This window comes from Molothrus aeneus, chromosome Z (assembly GCF_037042795.1).
Source record: "Molothrus aeneus isolate 106 chromosome Z, BPBGC_Maene_1.0, whole genome shotgun sequence".
In the NCBI taxonomy this organism is placed as follows: Eukaryota; Metazoa; Chordata; class Aves; order Passeriformes; family Icteridae; genus Molothrus; species Molothrus aeneus.
In genome coordinates, this window is record NC_089680.1 from 40,438,092 (window position 1) to 40,459,471 (window position 21,380).

Below are 21,380 nucleotides of genomic sequence, written 5' to 3' on the forward strand. Positions count from 1 at the left end.
AGACACAAGGAATATTGCATAGTGATAAAATAATAAACTGGAAGTCAAGGCTGCATTCAAATCCTATGACCAATAACCCCTTTTTTTGCTTAAAGGACACATGATAAATCCGAAGCTCACACTATGTTTAAAATGCTACTTGTAACAACTGATATGTATAGCTCCCAGGTCTGACACAATACATCAATATCAACACCTGAGCTCCAAAAGCAAGTAAAGGGCACACAAGTAACAGGGTGCCATACCTAAACAGATAATTTTTTAATTTTAAAATTTTTTAAATATCTTATGTTTTGAAACTTCCTTGTCGCAGCTCAGAGATGCTAACTTCTGTCTGCTGGGTATGTCCCAGAGCTGAGTTACCTGGGGACCTTGTCTCTAGAGAGATTTGCAGGCTCACTTCCAGAACAGTGGAGGGTTTCACCAGCATCCTGCCTTGGATTTGGAAAACCAAACTCTTAATATGTAAAATATTTCTGTGCTAATAACATTATATCAGGAAAACAATTTAGGTAAAAAAACTTACCAGTAAAAAAAACAACAACACTTAAGTTGTGGGAGAACTGGAGATAAGTGTGAAAGCCAAGATTTAAGAGGAACCAAGGCAGAATCACGAATATTTGGGAGTGACTTGAATGGAGACTGTTGGGAGAATGAAAGTTGAAATGAATGAAATTAATGAAACCAAAAGTTGCAGTAAAAAAAAGAGGAAATATCTTGAGGTTTGAGGACTAATGTTGAACATTTAAATTCTCTTGCCTGATCTTTGTTTTTAATTAAAAACAGGCTTACATCTGGTCTAATAGGAAACCAAATAAACCTTACAGTTAGTTGGTAATTCTTCTCAAAAAGAATATGCCTGGATAACCACCAGTGGAATAGATGAATCAGACTACACCTCTGCTGTACACTTCCTGTTCATTTTTGAGGGACTGTCCTGGTTTAGGGCACATTTGGGAGAAAACCTCCAAAAGGGGCCCCCCCAGAAAACCAACCCACAGGGCCCCTCCCCACAACCAGATCAGGAAAAGATTTCCTCAGAAAGAAGTGGGAAAAAATCTTTTTATTTAAACAGGCAAAGCACTCCCCAGCACACAAAATGAACAATACCAGATGACAAAACTCATCTTTGCTGCTCTGAAGAGATGACAAATTCAGAAATCCTCTCCTGGGTGATCTCTCTGTTATCCGTCCCTCTGGCGCTGGCAAAGGCTGCTGCCCAGAGCAGGCCCCCATAGGCCACAAAGTGCAAGCTCTCAGTGCTCCCCAGCTCCCAGAACAGGTTAGAACAGTTTCAAGAAAAGGGAAAAAGAAAACCAGTCCAGGGAACTTCTCTGCCTCAGCTAGCTAAACTAACTAAAAAGCAAAGGAGGGCCCTGTTCTGCCCTGTCTGTGCCCAGACACCACAGTTCTGTATTCAGCCATATGTAGAGGAGTAAGTGCAGTCTCTGATAACAAACTCCATGCTTCTTCTCCCCTCCTTTCCTCTCAGAGCCAGTCTTGAAGGCACAGAATATAACATCCAGCATAAACAGAACACATGATGGGGATACAAGCATCATAACGTTACCCTAGGACAGGGGCATGCAAAGTGGTGACAACAGAAAGATCTGGGCTTGACTACTGTCTGCCTCCTTCCTCATCTGTGCTCGCTGGTTTCTCCTTTGGGGAGGGAAGGAGTAAATACAATTCTGTAACCACAAAGATCTTGTGGTTTACTCCCTGGTATTTCTGTGGGAAGAGCTTTCTGTCCCTTGACCTTCATGTTTGTCCATAAATGTAATCTTCTTGAACTTTGTGTGCAGGAGCAATTTTTAGCTGAACATTTCATTTCATCCCCAGTAAGTGGGGTTTTTTTCAGACTGCTAGTTAAAGGACATTATCATCCTACATATCTCCTCCAAGTGCTAGCAGGAATTTGAAAGCTGTTTCTGGTGCTATCCTTTTCAATAGGCCATATTCCCCCTACCATATTCATCGTATGCTCATGTGAATTTTTATAAAAGGGACTGGAATTAGACAAGGAAGAATACATGAAACTACTTTTCACTATACTGTGCAGTTATATAGTTATTTCTACTTCAGTGAAATTATGTAAGCCACAGTTAACAGTGAAGAATCATGGGATTTTAATACTCTATAGTGGCTTTTATTGATTTATTTTTAAATTAACTTTGTTTTTTCCAAAACATCAGTGGATTTTTTTATGTCCTTAATTTTTTGTTCTCTGTTTGCTAACAGTTCCCCATTATTAGAAGTTTTGCTCCTTGTTCCCCATTATTAGAAATGGAATTGCCACTATCATAGCATAGATAGCAGTAGATGCATCTTTTCCTTGTACAAGTACAAGAGAAACTTCTCACACTGACACTGACAGAGTTTTCATATGGCAGGAAATAAGGTTGCCCTCAATTGAAATTACCATAGAAACATAGAAACATAAACTAGCTTGGGTTGAAAGGGATGTTTAACCTCATCTACTTCTGCTCCCCCCATCATGGTCAGGGACTCCTTTCACTAGACTGAGTTGCTAAAAGCCCCATCTGGGTGTTCATCCTTGAACACTCCAGGGACGGAGGCATCCACACCCTCTCTGGCTAAGCTGTCCCAGTGCCTGACCACTCTCACAGTAAAGAATTTTTTCTTAGAGTCTAATGTAAATCTATTCTGTTTCAGTTTGAAGCCATTTCCCATTGTCCTTTCACCACATGCTCTTGTAGAAAGACTCTGTCTGTCTTTCTTGGAGACTCCCTTCAGGTACCAGAGGATCTCAATCAGGTCATATCTAAACCTTCTCTTTTCCAGGCTGAAAAACTCAATTCTGTCAGCCTTGCCTTATAGGAGAGGTGCTCCAGCCTTCTTATCATCTTGGCCTCCTCTGGATTTGTTCCAATAGGTCCAAGTCCTTCCTGTCTTGGAGACCCCAGCTCTGGATGCAGTGCTCCAGGTGGGTCTCAGCAGAGCAGAGAAGAGCAGAGGGGCAGAATCCCCTCCCTGCCCTGCTGCCCACGGGGCTCTGGGTGCAGCCCAGGACACGTTTGGCTCTCTGGGCTGTGAGTGCCATGGCTGGGCCATGTGCAGCCTCTCACCCACAGCACCCCCAAGCCCTTCTGGGCAGGGCTGCTCTGGGCTGTTCATGCCCAGCCTGTGCTGGTACCAGGGTTGTCCCAGCCCAGGTGCAGCACCAGCACTTGGCCTTGTTAAACCTCATTATATTCTCAAATGAGGTTACTTCTCAAACTTGTCCAGGTCCTCTGGATGGCATCCCATCCTTCAGAAGTGTCAGCTGCACTGCTTAGTTTGGATTCATCACAAATTTGCTGAGAGTGCGCTCAATTGCTTAATTTATTTAATTAATGAAGACACTACACAAGACTGGTCCCAGTATGGATCCCTGAGGGACACCACTTGTCACTGATGTCCATCAGGACTCTGAGCCATTGACAAGTGCCCTCTGGATGTGACCATACAAACAATTCTTTATTCAAGGAATTATGATCTAGCTGCCTGTAGGGTTAGTGACATGTGACTGAAGGTCAGAAGAGAATGAATGGATGGTATGGACTCTGTTAACACATAGGACAAAACTGTAGGGAAGAGCGTGGGGAGTGATATAGATGTCAACAGAGAGAGAACTCTGTGGGTAGGAGTCAGGTTGTGAGTGGTGCAAATAAATGGGAGACAGAGCAGCTGACAGTGCAGGGGAACATCATGGGCATGAGACTGATGGGAAAGGGAGGAAAACGCAAGTGGCAAGCACAGTTTTGAACAACCTCCAGAAGCTGGAAAAGAGTGGGAAGGTGCTTACACCTATCCCTTTTGGATAGCAAGTTGGAAAACCTGACTGCACATGTGTTTGCAGTTAAGCTGAACTGAAAACTTGAGATTGACACACTTGAACTCAGCTTCCTCGAATGAAGAATAAAAATCAGGAGGCAGGTGAAAAATGTAAGCAATTGTATTTTGAGGATGTTGTGATTATGAAGTGGTTTAATTTTCTTGTCATCTTGTCCCTGGTCCTGAGTATCTACAGTTTACAATACTGAAAATACAAAGTACACAGCAGTGGATTATGACAGCTCCCCCATTTTTGCTTTCTCTGTCTCAGTGCATATTTGTCTTTCTCTTTAGTATCTTGGTAGTCCAAACTCATTTATGATATAATCCTAGTAATATATGGTAGGAAAGAAATTGCCAGGTTTCAATCCTGTTGAACCTTTTTCTCTCAGTACCAGGTGATTGGATTAGAAATTGCTCTTCTTGTGACAGGAGGAATTACTCAACAGATTGTGTATTAATTCTTCACTACACATACAAAATCGGCAAAATGCAAAGATTTTGACATCTTTTGAGATGAAGCACAAGAATATGAGTCTTTTGCTTATAGAAGAGATTAGTTCATCAGTTACAGCGGCTTTACAGAGCAGAATTATTAACATATCTAATGAGCCTGATACTAATCTAATTTACCTATACCAATACATATTGATAGAAACTGATGTACTACCTCTGCTGTGTGAATATTCTGATTTTTGCTGTGGTGAATTTTTTCAGAAACACTCCATAATAATATTATATAAGTTGGTAAATCAAAATCTCTGATGATTAATCTGACATTAATTATCAAACATGCAGTAGTGTAATAAACTAAAGAGATGTTTGCTTTAATACAATAAAGCCTTTCCAATTATCTCCTTCCTCTCAGATGTGAGGGTCTTAAGGGTACTTCAGTCATGACAGTAAGATCAAGCCCTGCAAATTCTCTTTCCCTTCTGGAAAGGCCTTCTGGTCCCTGATACCTTGTGACCCTCCACTTCTCTGCACATCCCTCACCCCAGACTCAGTCAGATGGTGTTCCCATGCCCGCACCTACACACAGCAGGATCCTGCCTGGAGAGCCAAGTGGAAAATCAGCTTTCAACCACTGATAACTTGCCTGAGATTGTTACCCCCGAAAACATAAAAAGTTTTAGCTCTCCCAAAGCTAGTGCAAAGGACTTTGATGAGCAGGAGTGGTTTCATGAGGTCCTATGCCCCGTCAGCTGCCAGCCCTGTCAGAATCAGAACCAGAGAAGTGACTAAGGACAGGTAGTCCTGGTTTAGATAAGCACTTGCTGAGCTGCCTCCATGAGCTGGTGTGTTAGAGGGGGGCTGACATGCCTACAGAGAGGAGAAGAAAGGAATAAATCCCACACTGCCCAACCAGTACAGCTCAGCACAGCTTACTCAAAGGAGGATTTCTGTGAACACATTCAGGACTCTGCTGTTACTTCATTTGCTTACTCACTGATGGACAGAGGCCTGATTGTTCACTGTGGTCTCATCCTGCTCTTTTCTGTAGTCACTGGCAAAATTCCTCTCAACCACAAAGGACACAAGATAAGACTGGTCTCCCTGCTATCTTTTCCTTTCTCCATCTGTTTTCCCACCTGTGTTTACACAGGCTTTCCTTCATGCAGCAGCCCAGACATATGTTCCTGGAAATTTAACCCCTTTTTTGCTGTTTTTAACAGATACTATGTTAGAGCTGAAGGAATGCTGACATTGCTAGGGAAATCCAAACTTAGTGTTTAGGAAGTGCAGAAATATTTTTATTAATTAGGTCTGGGGGCCCCATGGAGGTTTTGTTAGCTCACGGAGTTTCTAATTCCAGTAGGTAAGTCTTCAATAATTCACACAGCCCAATTTTTTCATGCATCCATTGCAGATCCAGCTCCCCATTGTTTTTTTCCCCCCACTGAAAATGCCACTGGTATCATGCCACTTGGAATCAGTAGATAAATCAGTTTTTAGAATAACTAAAACTCATACTGCTAATTTTTTTTTTCCTATCAAATTCCAGGTATGTTGAACATGAAGAAATGAATGTGATTTAAAAAAAAAATAATTATGAGCTGTATATATGAGAGTTACTGTGTGTGAATACGAAATTGTATTGGCCTATCTCTTGCATTGTAATAGGAGACAAATACATGTTTTATTTTACTTACTCAAAGGCAGATATCACTATCTGTGCTTCATGTCATCATTCATCTAACAAATCTATCTAGAAACCAGATTCTGATTGCCATCTTCCCAGACAATGTCCCAGAGACAAATTATAGCATCTTTTCTTTTTTGGTTTATTTTTTGTAACATGTAGTTCATGGAATACTTTCAATTTTAAATGTTTTATTTTGCTTCAATTATTTAATGCAGTTTTAACATTTACCCTTCTGCACTTAAAATTCTAATAAACTCTATTTTGCATTTACTTCAGCTTGTAGAAGGCCAATTAGACAGAACTTCTTTGACCTACCTATTATTTCTGGAACTTTTCCCCCTCTCAGAACAGTAACTGTCAGTATATTTTAGACCAGTGCAGTGGAAAATAATACCATGGGAAATGTTGAGTCACTTTAGATTATATTTTCCCACTTATTTTTTTCTGGTTACACTCTAGGTGCTTCCTTTTGATAGAATATTTTAAAAGATTTGCAGTATAATACTGATTTTAAATAGAAAAAAAATCTGTTGAAGTGCTTTACATATGGACATTATGATATGATATGATTTATAATTTTACATTTTGCAAAAATACTGCATATGGCTATTCGTTTCTCAAGGTAGTGGTAGATTAAGTCTTTCAATATTCATACTATAATCCAGATAGTTAATTATAAGTAGCCCCACTGAGGTGTGATTATTCGTATTCTTAATAGCAGGGACATAATTAAATGCTTTAAGGGAGCAGGATCTCCACATCTCCATGCCAACTCGTTTGTAAAACATTTTCCATCTGAACAGTATAGAACATTTTTCTAAAAATATTGTCTGCAAGAGGGCCTAAAAATTAAATATCTTTTTGGCACAGATTAATCTGCCATTTTGAGGCTACATAATATGCAATAGTCCTCATAATATTGTGTAATTTCTTGTTGACAATAAATGGTTGTGTTGTTCTTTTGGCACCACATTTTACATTGAAAATAATAATCAGTCAGAAGGACTTCTTGCTATTCAAACTCAATAATTTTTTTAAAATTACAGGAGAATTTTTAGGAAAATGGAATGAAAATAACTTACTCTTAATCAGAAGCTGATTTGGGTTTAGGAGTTTTATTAGGTAGCAAACATAAATATAAATTTAACAGTATTCATAATAATAACACAAGTAATATGTCTTGCAATCTAAAAGCATAAATAAATTATAATTATAATTCTACTAATTCATTAACAGCATATATTTTTAATTTAAACTTTATATAACTAGACACAAGTAAAATATGACATAACATGCCTTGGAAATCAAATGTGGTCAATACAGATAAAGCAGATGATTTTCCAAGCACCTTCAATTTCATACAGTAGAATTTTAACTAAATATTTGAGTTTAGATTAAATATTTAATCTAAATATTTAATTCAGAACCGACAGTCTCTGATAATTTTTTTAATAATTTAATGAAAAGTACAATATTTTTATAGTCAACTTTAATTTGAATAGTTTAAATTGTAACTGTTATTGTTTGCCAAACTCAAGATTACAAGAGCATACTACTGAATACATAAGGAATTAAGTGGTTTTTTTTCAATAGGCAGTAAGCATGTGTCAGAATAAAAGTAGGAGTAAATGAATTAGATAAAATCACTTTTGGCCTTTGACACAGTGAGTATGGAAACTAAATCTGTACTTAGGCATATTATCTTAGGATCTTAGCTTAATTATTAATTTTTTTAAAGCATATGGAATTCCTATCAGTAAAGTTGTGGGCTTTTAAAAGACAATAAATAGACTATCTTAATCACTCTTTTTAGAAAGAACGCTTTAATAAGTAAGAAGAAAAACATGTGGATGCTCTGTTATAAATAGCTTTGAAGACAAAATATGCACTTTTATTTCTGTTTTATAAAATGACCCTAAGCTTCTGTTCTGTCTTACAGACCTTTCTTAGAAGAATTTGATAGAACATGGGAAAATAGTCAGGATGTAAGAAATGTTCATAAGTCTAGATGTGGCACTGAGTGCCAGGGTCTGGCTGACAGGGTGGAGTTCAGTTGAAGGTCAGACTTGATGATCTTAGAGGTCTTTTCCAACCTCAGTGATTCTGTGTTTCTGCTACTGGCCTTTTCATTACTCTGCACTAGTATTGAAAACTTGGCCACAGCTATTTTCAGAACCTGCACATGGAAGAAAGCAAAGAGAGGTCAGGATGAAAAATAAGAAGTTCCTGCTCAGATAACTTGCCACATTTTATTAAGATGAGAAACTGGTTTCTCCTAGCTAAGTGGCATAAAATACACATTTGGAGCTAGGTAAAGAAAGGGACATACTCTCAGGGTTGTTGGCAAACCCTAAAATATTTTTTTTTATTTAATAAGTATTTGTCTATAAATTCTATCAAAGTTTGGGCCAATTAAATGTAGGCACTTTTTTTTTCCCCAAGTAATTTTTTGCTATCTGTTTTGCTATTTTTACATTAAATTAAATAAAATACTATTAACTAAACTATGAACATGTGGAGAGCTCAGGTCTCAGTCTTCAGAGACAGAAATTTCATACTACAAACAGACAGTAAAAATGTTAGCTAAACTAATGTATGTAGTTTTTGTTTGGGGAATTTTGGGGTTTTTTTGTTATTTGTTTGGTTGGATTTTTTAATAGGATGACTAATAAGGGCAACAGCTATCACAAATTACAAATAGATATATTTAAAATAAGTTCAAGTAAGTAGTTTAAAAAGTGATAAAAGACTGGAGATGGGATATTACAGAAGTTGCTTTTCATTCCAAACAGCCATTTTTAGCCCCTCTTCAAAACAATAACTTCTCAGTTATGTATCCAGGCTCCCCTCTCTCCAACTGATGAGTCCAGATATCTGAAAGCAACTCAAAAGACAATTATTGCTGTCATATTTTAAATGAAGAGGTCATGCAGGCTGTATCTCCTAACTCAAACTGACTTGTCTGCAATTCCATATTTAGTGTAAACATGGTGGCAAAAGTGGCAGTTTTTCCATAGCTTCCTTTTGGACAGTCCAGATTACAAATCTGGCTGTAAAAGGCAGGAATTATCTCCATTTTCTGTTCTCCTTAAGCTCTCTTCCTTGCTGCAGAAATGTTCCTCTTGAGCAGTGACTATATTTTAGGATTTCTTAAATGGAGGACTGAATTTTTTAGAACACAGATTACTGAAATTCTTTTAATTGCATCAACCTACATTCTGACTAATTGTAAGACATGGTGGTAGATATTTTAGTAACTATAAAAAAAAATAGCATCATATGTCTGACTTCACCATTGTGTACACTAGCAATAATACACTGAAATTTTGAACACATTAAAATGTGGAAAAAACATAGATAAATGTATTTCTAGAATTTTCCAGAGTTTATTAAAGAAAAAGAAAACAGAAGTGCAGATGCTTATGTAAAAGTAACATGTTATCATATGAAACAGCTTCTCCCTCTTTTCTATATGGGAGATGCTTAAGTCAACATGGAACTGGAAAATCACACAATTTCTGAAAGAATGGGATGCCTAGAAGCTTACTGATTTTTTTTTTTTTTTAACCTGCTTGAAGTTCATATAGTCCTTTCCTGAAGGGAAAAAGAACCCAACCATTCTCATACTAAGTGTTGTAAAGCTGAGAATTGAGTGTCCCATGCTGAATGTCCCTTGCTGTGAGTGGCACAGCAAGAAAGTGCCCATTAGCTAGTTTCTGCTCACTGGATAACTTCAGCTGCTTGAAAAAAGTAAAGAACTGTCAATCTTTGTAGCATGCCAAGGAGATGCTGTTAGGAAGAGCTGTTGGAAAATAAGGACAGCCATGGTGGTTCTGGGAAGCTTACTCTGAAGTCTTACAAGATGGGTGGATGGAAAGAGCACTTGGACATTTGTCTATGGCAGTTCAGTAACTCACTGCTCTCTATAAAATAAACTATATTCTAATCCACTGTCCTGTTCTTAAAAAACATTCCCAAGTCTGTTAGACTGACTGACCCAAGCTTTTGAATTGCTTTGACTTTCCATCTTTCTTCTGCTGCTGGAAGTAGTCAGCCTGAACAGCTGATAGCACGCACAGCAACCTATATGCCCATGACAAGAACAAGTTTGCTGTTGAGGAACTGAAGCAATAGTCAGCTGTCCTCAGTTGAAAGGACCTCTCACTAGATCCTGTAATGTTTAATCTAACAGATGATGAGAAATCACACAGATTTGGAAGGGGACAGAAATGTATAAAAACTGCTATTTGTTTTTAGTTGTTTTTAATATAGACACTATATAGCTGAAATACTATTGAATTCATTAATTCATTACTACACAAATTTAATTTCTACACCTAGTAAAGTGAACTTGTGTTCTTGCAAGACAAAGATGCACATACGGTAATTCATTGTAAGAATTTTCTGTTCATACAATCCTAAGCTAAGAAATATGGTCCATGGAGACACAACTGGTTTGGTGTCCTTCAGTAAACTTGCTAACTACTGGACTCATAGCTTACCTTTATCAACACACTTGGTGGGCACGTTTTTTCTGTAGATTTTCTCTAGTCAAATGTTAATGTGACATATGAGGTAATTACATCTGGAATATAACTGATGTAAAATGAATAGATGATGAATGGACAAGTTAACACTCACATAGAAACTGTACTGCTTCTCAGAGTAAAAAAGAAATTTTCTTATCTAAAAATTTTCTGTATAAAATGGAAACCAGAAGTTACTGCTAGGATGGCCAGTAGATACATACCCATCCAGCAAAGACTAAAGACGAGATCAATGTCATACATACTACTAATCATTAATCTGCCCCACATCCATATAGACAAATGTGGGGGAGATTGATACATAATACATTACATTTACATCCCCATAACCTTATTTTCTCAAAGAAAAAGGTGTTTAGGCATCATGTAGTACCAGAGGAGGGCTAAAAATTATCTCCTACAGTGGCATATCAGTACAGTCCATAAGAACAATGAAACTGGTCTCAGTTAGGATCAAAACTTGATCCTTACAAAAGACCTATTAATCCTATTCTTTAAAATTCATACTGTGGGCTATGTCACTCACCTTACCTCATTCAGATTTTCCTGAAATCAGCCTTCCTCATTGCTGTCTTTCAGATATGCAGAATTTCCCATGCAGAGTGTTCTGTCACATTAATGCAATAGTAAAACACAACCTTTGCATTCCCCGTTTTATGAGAAACTGATACAGGCAAGCTCCTTTAGAAATTCATAGTGTTTCAAAAATTGAATCTGATCCAGCTTTTGCTGAAATCCTGCCATAAAATCATAGAACCACTTAGGTTGAAAAGACCTTTGGATCATTGAGTACCACTGTCAACCCAGCACTAACAACTCCATCACACAGCCACATCCCATCAGTGTGCAATTGATTTGTTGGTGATCAATTTTGATTATTGCAACTTTCAGAACAAGTTAGCTTTAACCTATCATTGCACATTTCAGTTAGAGTCTTCACAGCAGAGAGTACACTGTATTTGAGCCCATTTCCATATTCTTTTGAGGGCTGTCTTTTTACATGGGAAACACCTGATCCTTGCAGACTGCAAATTATGATTTTCACAAATGAATTAATTAAATTTGCATTAAACATGGACTGTAAGAACAAATGAATGTTTTTAGCATCATTCTGTGTTTTCAGTCACTTTTCATTAGTTCAGTGATTGACAATTGTTTCACAATGTTCTAGGTAACAGCTGTCCACAGAGAGTAAATAATTAAAGTAGAATTTGCATTCAGAATTGAATTACGGGTTCATTGTACATAATTTTTAATTGGAACTTAAGATATTCTTTTGTTTGGAAAGGAAAGATAGTAATATTTCACACACTGAAAGTGTCAGCATGAAGGCAATGCACCATGCCAAATGCACATAGTAATATTAGTGAGTAATATGCTGCTGACACTTTATTTTAATGCTAATAGACCACCTTGTTTACCCAAGCTATTTAAAAATAGTCTATGCCTTTTGTGTTCCCCTATACACTCCTATGCTATTATTGTATCTCCCAGTCTATTTAAATCAATTGAACATCAAGGAGAGCATAATTGTTAAGGGCACCTGGTGTACTTGATGCCACTAAGGCTCATTTTAAATATGTCATGGCTGTTTTCATTACTTTATTATTTTCATGGAAAACAAACACTTTGGTTTATTTAAATGAACACAAGTGTTTAATGGGAACTCATTTCAGTATTCTGTGTTCCTCCTCTCTGGTCCTGGTAAGGAAGATTTCACATATTATTTTTTATTATGCTTGAGGGTCTGTCCAAACAAACAGCTGATAGATTAACACATGCAATTAGCAAACACTTTAGTCTTATGAACAGACTACAGGTGATGCTATTGATACATATTACAAGGCAATATAGATAATGTATCAGTGACTACAATACAGTTCTAATCAGACAAGAAATACCACGGGAAATGCAGTATGTGGGTATTCATTCACAGTATTTTTTCTGTAAGGAAACTCTAGTTCAGACCATTCAAGTGGAGTTGAGAACACAAAGCTGTCTTTGCTTTCTGAGCAGTCAGGCTCCACAGCAGCACTCCCTGACCATTTTCTGGGCACTGGGATATTAGTCATCTTTTCTGACCCGTTGTTTATTATATTATCTAACTAGTAGGATTACAGATATTAAAAGCCTTCCAGACTTACAGTCTTCAACCAGAAGTTGTGGGCTGACAGAGTCTGCACATCAGATTTCATTGATTTTTTTCCCTTCACCTTGACAAAAATAATAGAAGATGAAAGAAGCTGAAGAAAAAAAGGAATTATTTGTTCAGCAATATCCATGAATTCTCTGGTCCCATTGTCCTGTCATGAAGCCTAACATTGTCTCTTATGGTTTCTTCCCATTTTTCTTGTTTAAGTAATCTAAATACAGTAGTCAAGACTTAACGATGAAAACTGTACTTTCTCTAATTTTTTCTGCACTCTTCAGGATGATGGGGATTTAGGAGATGCTGGGTTTTTGGGGGTGGATTTGATGCTTTTTATACTCAAGTATTTGTTGAGAGTAGCAAAAGACACCTATTTATGTGTCTTTATTGTTTGCAGCAATTTTAATTGAAGAGAGCTGAAAATCAATAGGTGATCATTAGTCACACAGACTTTCCAGATGATTTTCTCTAAATTCAACCATGCATTGTAACACTTCATTATTTGTGAGACCTAAAGAATATCTTAGGAAATAAAACAGGTATTGTCTGCATTTAACTGCTCCCTTTGGGCAAAATGTCCTTCTCTTTTAACTAAAATGCAGTGGGTTCAATCTAAGGAGAAGAGGTCAGGCTAAGCTAGGAGTGAGAAAAGGAAAGGACTGACTTCTGTTATACCTGGCTGGTTCTTTACAGTAAACTGTCATTATTTCATGGGCATTGAGTTTTGTGAGGGACTTTAGGTCAAGTGTCTTACCAGCATTTTCTATAAATTCTGTATTTTACTCTCCCAATAGTCTCTATAAATTCTCCCCAAAGCTGTTGGGGTTTAAGTACATTCTGTACTAGTACTGGTCCAATGTTAATTTACTTTGATTTATCCACTGTAATTTAAGCATCTTATCCCCTAAGCCTTCAGGGTTAGATAGCATGTGGAAATTCCTCAAGAAGTATGTGACAAAAAAATCAAGGTTCTTCATATTCTAGATTAATAAAAAATATATTTCTTAAAAACATACAGCAAAAAGACCCCAAACCAAGAACTAGGTTGGTACTTTATAGAACTGAAGTCCCCAGAATTATTTATTAGTTTTCCACTTGAAAATTATAGTTTGATTGAAATTGAGCATGTAATGGACAAAAAAGAAAGGTAGGAGACAGTTTCCTACTTTTGTATTTAAATACAAAGTATGAACTCGCAGCCCTTGACTGCTGGAACTTACTAGGGAAACTGTCTCTCACTCTGCTTGAGCTCAAGAATTCTCAGTATTTTTAAGTGTGTTCTTAGTCTCCAGTTTGAAAATAGGATGAACTCAAACACTACTTTTTGCAAATGACTTTTTAATTTTCTCTATTTTAATCTAAATAACATGAATAAATATTTTACCCCAAGCGTTTTGCTGATACAAGCCTCAGACACCAACTTTGGCCTCTATGCAGTAACCCTGATACTGTGGGTTGAAGAATTAGAAGTCAGAAGTTTGCGGCTGTTTCGTAGCTTCAGTTTCCAGTGTTCCAGAACAATGAATTCCTGTTGGGGGCACTTGCAGAGAAAGGCATATGAATTCCACTTTTTAATCTAATGAGAAAAAAGTTCAAAAGTTGTAAGTTTTCTCTCCCCAAAATACCTAGGACATAAACATCAAGGAAACAGAAGGCATGTTCATGCTTCAAGTTATTTTTTTTCTCAGAACAGTTCTTATATTCAAATATCATTACATCATGATATCATGTATTGCATTAGTTTAGCAAATCTGATGAAAGATTAAAGGGTTTGGTCCTCTATGGCAGCTGTATATTAAAAAAAAAAAAAGCAATAGAATCACTTGGGTTAGTTCAGCACTTGGGTTAATCAAAGTCACCAAGCTGTGTTTGACAGCTGATGGATCATTTCTTAGAACTTGAAGCACTATTTTAAAAAGGCTTCATAAAATCAGAGTTCATACTGAGAAAACCTATAGGCAGGGCTCTTAAAGGACATGAATTATTTTTTCAGAGTAGCAAAAATAGAATCAAATACCTTCAGAATTGTCCCTGCAACCTTACGTAAGCAGAAATAGAAAAATTGCTGCTGAGTACTAAATTATAACTTGTTAGCACAGAGTCAATTTCTACCTTTAAAATTTCACATGGTTCAGTAACTTCTTTGTTTTCAGTGTGTGCTGAATTTTTCTCTCCCCAGAGATCTGCCTTTTAACCAAGGGCCGTCGAACTGCCAGTGTCCGAGCAGACACGTACTGTCGCCTGTACTCCCTCTCCGTGGACAACTTCAACGAGGTCCTGGAAGAGTACCCCATGATGAGAAGGGCCTTCGAAACCGTGGCAATTGACAGACTTGACAGGATAGGTATTTATTTCATTTTTTTGCGTATGATTAATTCTTAAAATCCTTCTTAAAATCCATTCTCTTTCCCTTGAGCTGCATGATAAAATAGCCATCTTTAAAAGTTTTTTTCTGTTATGCTGCAGTAAATGTTTTCTTGATCTCTAAATAACACATGTGCAGATAAGAATTTTGCAGTCTCACTTTTAAATAATAAAACCCACCGAGTTTTAGAAAGGTCTTGTACTCCTCTGAGGATTATTTTTCATACTTTAATTATCATTAGTATTATTTATTAATCCTGTAGATTTCTTTTGCTGCCTTCAGCACTTGATAGGATGTATGCTGTGTCACGAGCAGTAGATGACATTTTCCTAAATAAATTGCTTACGGATGACATCTATAATGCTGGGAAGAGCTGAAGCCTCTCAGCACTCACAAACCCGTTGTTTGTTGAAGTGAATTAATCCTCTGCAACAGGGCTCTCATTTTCCTCACAACATGGGCACTGCTAGCCTTGATGGCTGCACACTGGCACTGCTCAGATCTGCCTGCAATCAGAAAAGCAGTCCAATAATATGCAAGTGAAAGGGTATGGCAGATTATAAAATCAAGAGGTGTAAACCTGCTGTTCCAGTATTTGGGACCTCCCAACAGGACATACTAGGCAAAGCATAACATCTTCGGTCAGGAGAATTGCACTCTGATCATCATTACTGCCACTCATTTTAAAATACAGCTGTAAAAAAAAAAAAAAAAAGTCACTTGTCCTGTTTGGTGGTGTTTCCTCAACTTCACAAGAAATTTTCAGTCTGAGGACTTCTCCACATCAACTCAATGCATTAAACTTCTACAATTTGTCTTGCAAGACAATTTGTCTTGCAGTACAACTCTAAGTAATATGTGCTTGAAAAATATTAGCACTAAAGCTCCAGTCTGTTCTTGGAGTAGCAATCCCATTTGAAGTGCAGTTTTTTTATCGAAAAAAAAAAAAAGAGCAGTTGAGTGCCATTGTGTTCCCAAGCATCTGATGACTCAGAATAGCGTCTGCATCTTACAGACACTGTGAGCCATCATGCAGACATCAGGTCACAGTGTACAGCCGTCTTCACTGTGCAAGCGTCACATTATCCACGAGTTCATATTAGTTCACGAACACTTAAAAACACTGGTTACTACCGATGTTTAGTAACTAGTTCCCAGAAATGTGCTAGATGGCAGGTGTACTTTTAAAATATATAACTGTTTAGTGGAAATTCAGACAGTTTTGCAACGAGAAAGATGATGTAGGTGCAGAGCACGATGACTTTTTCTGACAGTTGTTCAGGAAATTACGGCTCTTACACGTAATTGCAGTAATAACAGTGAGCTGCAGGTGAAGGGGCAGAGCAAGGCCCGGTGTCGGAGCGCGGCGGTGCTCCGAAGGCCGCGGTGCGGAAGGGCCGGGGCGGGCTGCATGCGGAGCACAGCCGCGGGGAGCTGCGGCAGTGCCGGCGGGGCACAGCCCCTTCCTGCCCTGGGCTCGCCGGCCGAGCGATGCCCGCTCAGCCACCCGCTGCCTGCTGAGGCTTTTACAACACACAGTCCTCAGCCATGGGTGCTGAACACAAAGCCAGAGCGGGGCCCTGCCCCCGCACCTCGGGCTCACTAACTCTTCTGCCTCTCTGTGAAGGGAAGAAGAACTCGATCCTGCTGCAGAAGTTCCAGAAGGACCTCAACACCGGCGTCTTCAACAACCAGGAGAATGAGATCTTGAAGCAGATCGTGAAGCACGACAGGGAGATGGTGCAGACCATCGCCCCGGTGAGCCTGCAGCAGATGCCAGCCCTCAACTCCAGCACCTCGGCCTCGTCGTCGCGCGGCAGGACGCAGTCCCCTCCCGTGTACACCAGCAGCAGCCTCTCGCACACCAACCTGCACTCGCCCTCGCCCAGCACGCAGCCGCCACAGCAGGCTGTCATCCTGTCGCCCTGCTCCTACACTACGGCCGTCTGCAGCCCGCCGGTACAGAGCCCGCTGGCCGGCCGAACTTTCCAGTACGCCTCGCCGACCGCCTCGCAGCTCTCCCTCATGCAGCAGCAGCAGCAGCAACAGCAGCAGCAGCAGCCGCAGGCGGCGCAGCAGCCGCCGGGAGCCGCGCAGAAGAACGAGGTGCACAAGAGCACCCAGGCCCTCCACAACACCAACCTGACGCGGGAGGTGCGGCCGCTGTCCGCCTCGCAGCCCTCCTTGCCCCACGAGATCTCCACCCTGATCGCCAGGCCTCACCCTACCGTGGGGGAGTCCCTCGCCTCCCTCCCACAGCCCGCGCCGGGCCCCGGCGTGCCCCCGGCCGGCCGGGCCACCGTGCCCCAGCGGGTCTCGCTGTTCCGGCAGATGTCCTCGGGAGCCATCCCCCCGAACCGCGGGGCCGCGCCGCCCGCCGCCCCGCTGCAAAGGGATTCTTCCACAGTCTTAAGCACAGAGCCCGAGGGAGACAAACCGCGGTTCGCCTCAAACTTATGATCCCTGGTGACTGTGAGCAATAGACTTGCAACAAACCGAGCACCATCCCCCGAACTGTTTTAGCCTGTTTCCTAATGTGCCCCAGCAGTCTACTATCAGAAAAATAATTTAGACAGCTTTGCCCTATGTAACGAATGTAAAAGTTTTATATATATATATATCTAAATATATATATATAAAGGCAATTAAAAAAACTTGTTTGAGTTCACGTCTTCCTTTTTTGCAACCATTGCAGAAGATTAAAATTAGCGCTAATATTACTTATTTTTAATGTGTTGACTTTAAAATCAGCCTAACAGATTTCTCTGTTTATGAGATTGGCTGTTTTCATGGGGAAATTGTCAACACAACAACAAACAAGTATATTAAAAAAAAAGAAAAAAAAAAGGAAAGAAAACCATCAATTTAACTAACACATAGCACTGACTGAGTGATATTCTGAAACCTTTGTTACTTCATTTGTTGCATATACGTTGTTAATTTCTCGTGAAGAATTCAGTTGTTATTTCACATTGCATTTCATATGTTAGCACCATCCATTGGAATTTAGATTGGAAGAGAATTATATTACAAACACCTGCAGTGTAAAGGGAGGCACTAGCACTCCTCTGGATAGGTTGTAACTTCATGGCATGTCAACCCTTCTGTTGTCTAAGAGAATTGGGTGGACTTTGATCTTCACACTGCTAAAGACTTTTCAAAGACTAAATATATTTCCATTGTAAATAACTTTTTAGACCCAAGCAAAAATAGATGCTGTGTGGTGTACCATTGCAAGGTCTTTGTTTAGGAATTTAGGTTCCGCTTTTCACTTCAAAATTTACAGTTTTAAAATTTGTTAAAGCTAAGTGCAACACAACTGTTAAATTGTAATGCAATGGCTTAAAACCTACAGTGTTACTTTTACATGCAATGTTTTATGCAAAATTGTACGCTTGATCCTGCAAATCACTTGTACTTCACCAATACCATCACTTTTCTTCTTGCCCTCAATAGCATCTGAGAATATTCCATGCATGCTTTGGAAAAAAAAAAGACAATAAAAATAGGTTTGGTCAGTAGGAAAAGGCTTTACGGTATCTTAGAAAATAATAACCATTCATTAATTGTGTCTACCTTAAAATTCCTATAATGCTGACTTTGAATCTCTGGTTTAAGTCTAGAAGTGAGGTTTTTCATTTAAAGGATTATTTGTAAACCACAGCTTGATTTAGACTTTCAGGTGCTTTCTGTGTCTTCACTGTAGTTTTGTAGTTGACTGTGGTGTTAATTTACAAAAATAAATATAATATAGCATCAAGTCTGTCTGGAAATGCACGATTTGCTCTGTGTATATTGTAATTAAATGGTTAGTATATCCTAAGGCATGTAGTGTCAAACATAGCCCATAGGTATGAGGTTTATTATTTTTTATGTCTTCAAAACAGAAAGGAAATGGTGACAGAAAGCAGGGTTAAAGCATACTGTTTTGTGAACATTTTGTTTTGTTTGCTCAAACCTTCACATTATCTTATCCACAAAAAAAAAAGAAAAAAAAATTCGTAATTGTTTGTACCTGATTTGTCACATTAAATAGAGATTGAAACTAAATGTGTCATAATTTAACTCACTGAAAAATCAGCATTATGGATATGATACAAGCATATATTCTGTTCCTTAAAACCCAGCTGACTCTGTTAAGGAAATGAATGCAAAGGAGTTCTCCTCTTCCCATCAATGCTGAGTTTAACGATGCATGGAAAAATTAAATAACATCACAAACTACGTAATGCAGTGAATCCAGATGTACTTGAGAGCCAAATAAATTCTCTAAAGCTAACAGAGCTTGAACCCGTGCTGCCTGTTATACCTTTTACTAAAGTGGTACATCAAATAAAATTTTTTTAAATCGTCTATTTTTTTTGCTGACTCACGTTCACCAGTAAAGATCAATGTAATTAACCCACTAACATGCTGCTGCCATTAATTTAAGTGACCTGGAGTGGAAATGGGGAAATGATTGTTTAAAAAAGTGTCTCAAACATTATGGATACGCTGCAAGACCATTTATTTATGAGTACAATACCCCTTATATTATTTTAATGCTAACAAATTCTGTCAGTTAATTAAGATCATATACTGATCTTGAAAACTGTTTAAGGTTTACATTTAATAGGAGAAATGGGGTTAGTAGCAAAATATTTTTATATATATTTTTATTTTATTTTAAGCACTATGAAGAAATATTAATTCACATGGTCTTTCAGTGAAACCATAAATAATTTTTAATGACTTTGTAATAGAGTGGACAATATCTAGGATTTGTATGTTAATTAAAAAAAATGGTACAGGGTATAAAATTATATACGTATATATATATATGTATGTATGAATGTATATATACTTAGATTAAGAAACAAATGACTCACATTCCTGTAATATAAAGGTCCATTGCTAGTTTCAGAAGTGACCTATTTTCTCTGTACATAAGTAGGCCCATAAGTATGAAATCTCACATCTGTACAAGATGAAATGTATTAATGAAAAAGGTTGGATCTTACTGCTGCTGGGAAGAATATAGATCTGGTTCTTACAATAATTGTATGATCAGGGATGAGTTAGATTTTTTTTTGTCTTTGCTCAAAGCCATAAATAAACAAATATAAAAGATTATTAATAAATTGAAGAAAATATATAAAAAAATAAAACCATGATTTTTTTCCTTCCATTATCTGTGTAACTGAGCCAACTTTTGCTTTACCATAAAAGAAGAACTGTTTGCTTATCTCTTTTCTTTATTCTGTGCCCAAAAGTGATAGGCACTGAGTATGGGGAGGTGGAGAAAAAGCTGCCTGATTAATTCTGTGCCTTTCTGAAATAAGAAGGCTTAGAAATTCAAGGATACTATGTGATTTACACAAGCAGTTCCTAAGCTGTGTTTCCTCTGCAGATTAGAGAAATTTATTTTCCCAAAAAACTCTCATGTAAGCTATTACCATTTATCAGAAATATATCATGACTACAAATATTTGAAAGTTAAGCTTGTTTTTATATATTAAATATCCTGAGGAAGAATTGCAAATAGCTGTTAGTGTAACTTAAGGACAATGTATTCTATCATATTTCAATTTATCTTACTGTGTGTGCCAATCCCAGATGATGTACCTCTGAACTTGTGTATAAGAGTTGAGATTTTAAGGCACCATTGACATGGAAGTAATGTTCATTAATCGCATTTTAGGTCATTGTAAATTAAAAAGCACAGTCCGTTCAAATCAATAGCACATTGTGTGTTTTACATTACCTTCAGTAGGGTCAATAGAATCCTAAATTGATAAACTGATTTTAAGCAAGCATGGGTGGTTGTATTTTATTTTATTCTATTTTTTGTAATTTGCACTGTAAAGTGTATTGTGAATTCCTTTCACTAGTATTTATTCTTTTTTTTTACTTTGCATTGCTAAGATATAGCTCTGTTCCAATAATAGGCAGTGAAGTGATTTTCAAAAATACCAGCATTGAACCAGAAGAATTTTGTTAAGCAGCAAAATCCAGTTCTCTTGTCTGCATTTGACCACTTCACGAGTATACATTGCTGTCTGGTCCAGTCTTATTATAACATATATTTTTGTGTCCACATCCAAGCAAAACAAAGGGTTATTTTTAAGTGGTATTTTATATCACTATACAGGATATTGATGTGTATTTACACACTAATTTGTATATTTTTAGAATCTCTTAATCTCTTATATCTCTATCTACCTCAGCCTACTTCCTACCTTACCTTGGACTGGAACCAAAGTAAATTTTATTATGAATAGCAAACTTTCATGCCTTGGTGCATGTCAGTAAGAGGTAAACTTAATACTTCTGTTTTCAAAATTTGAGTTCTCACAC

The 21,380-nt window shown here is 38.0% G+C and overlaps 1 protein-coding gene across 1 annotated transcript in view; it reads left to right on the top strand.

The window, feature by feature from the left end:
- The window catches only part of HCN1 (hyperpolarization activated cyclic nucleotide gated potassium channel 1), a 194,746-nt gene extending 173,984 nt beyond the window's left edge, over positions 1-20,762 (top strand). The window contains exons 7-8 of the mRNA XM_066569615.1: positions 14,859-15,023; positions 16,672-20,762. Of these exons, the coding sequence (XP_066425712.1) occupies positions 14,859-15,023; positions 16,672-17,504 (998 nt within the window). The 3' untranslated portion in view covers positions 17,505-20,762. The remainder of the gene's footprint in view (positions 1-14,858; positions 15,024-16,671) is intronic.
- The last annotated feature ends 618 nt before the right edge of the window (positions 20,763-21,380 follow it).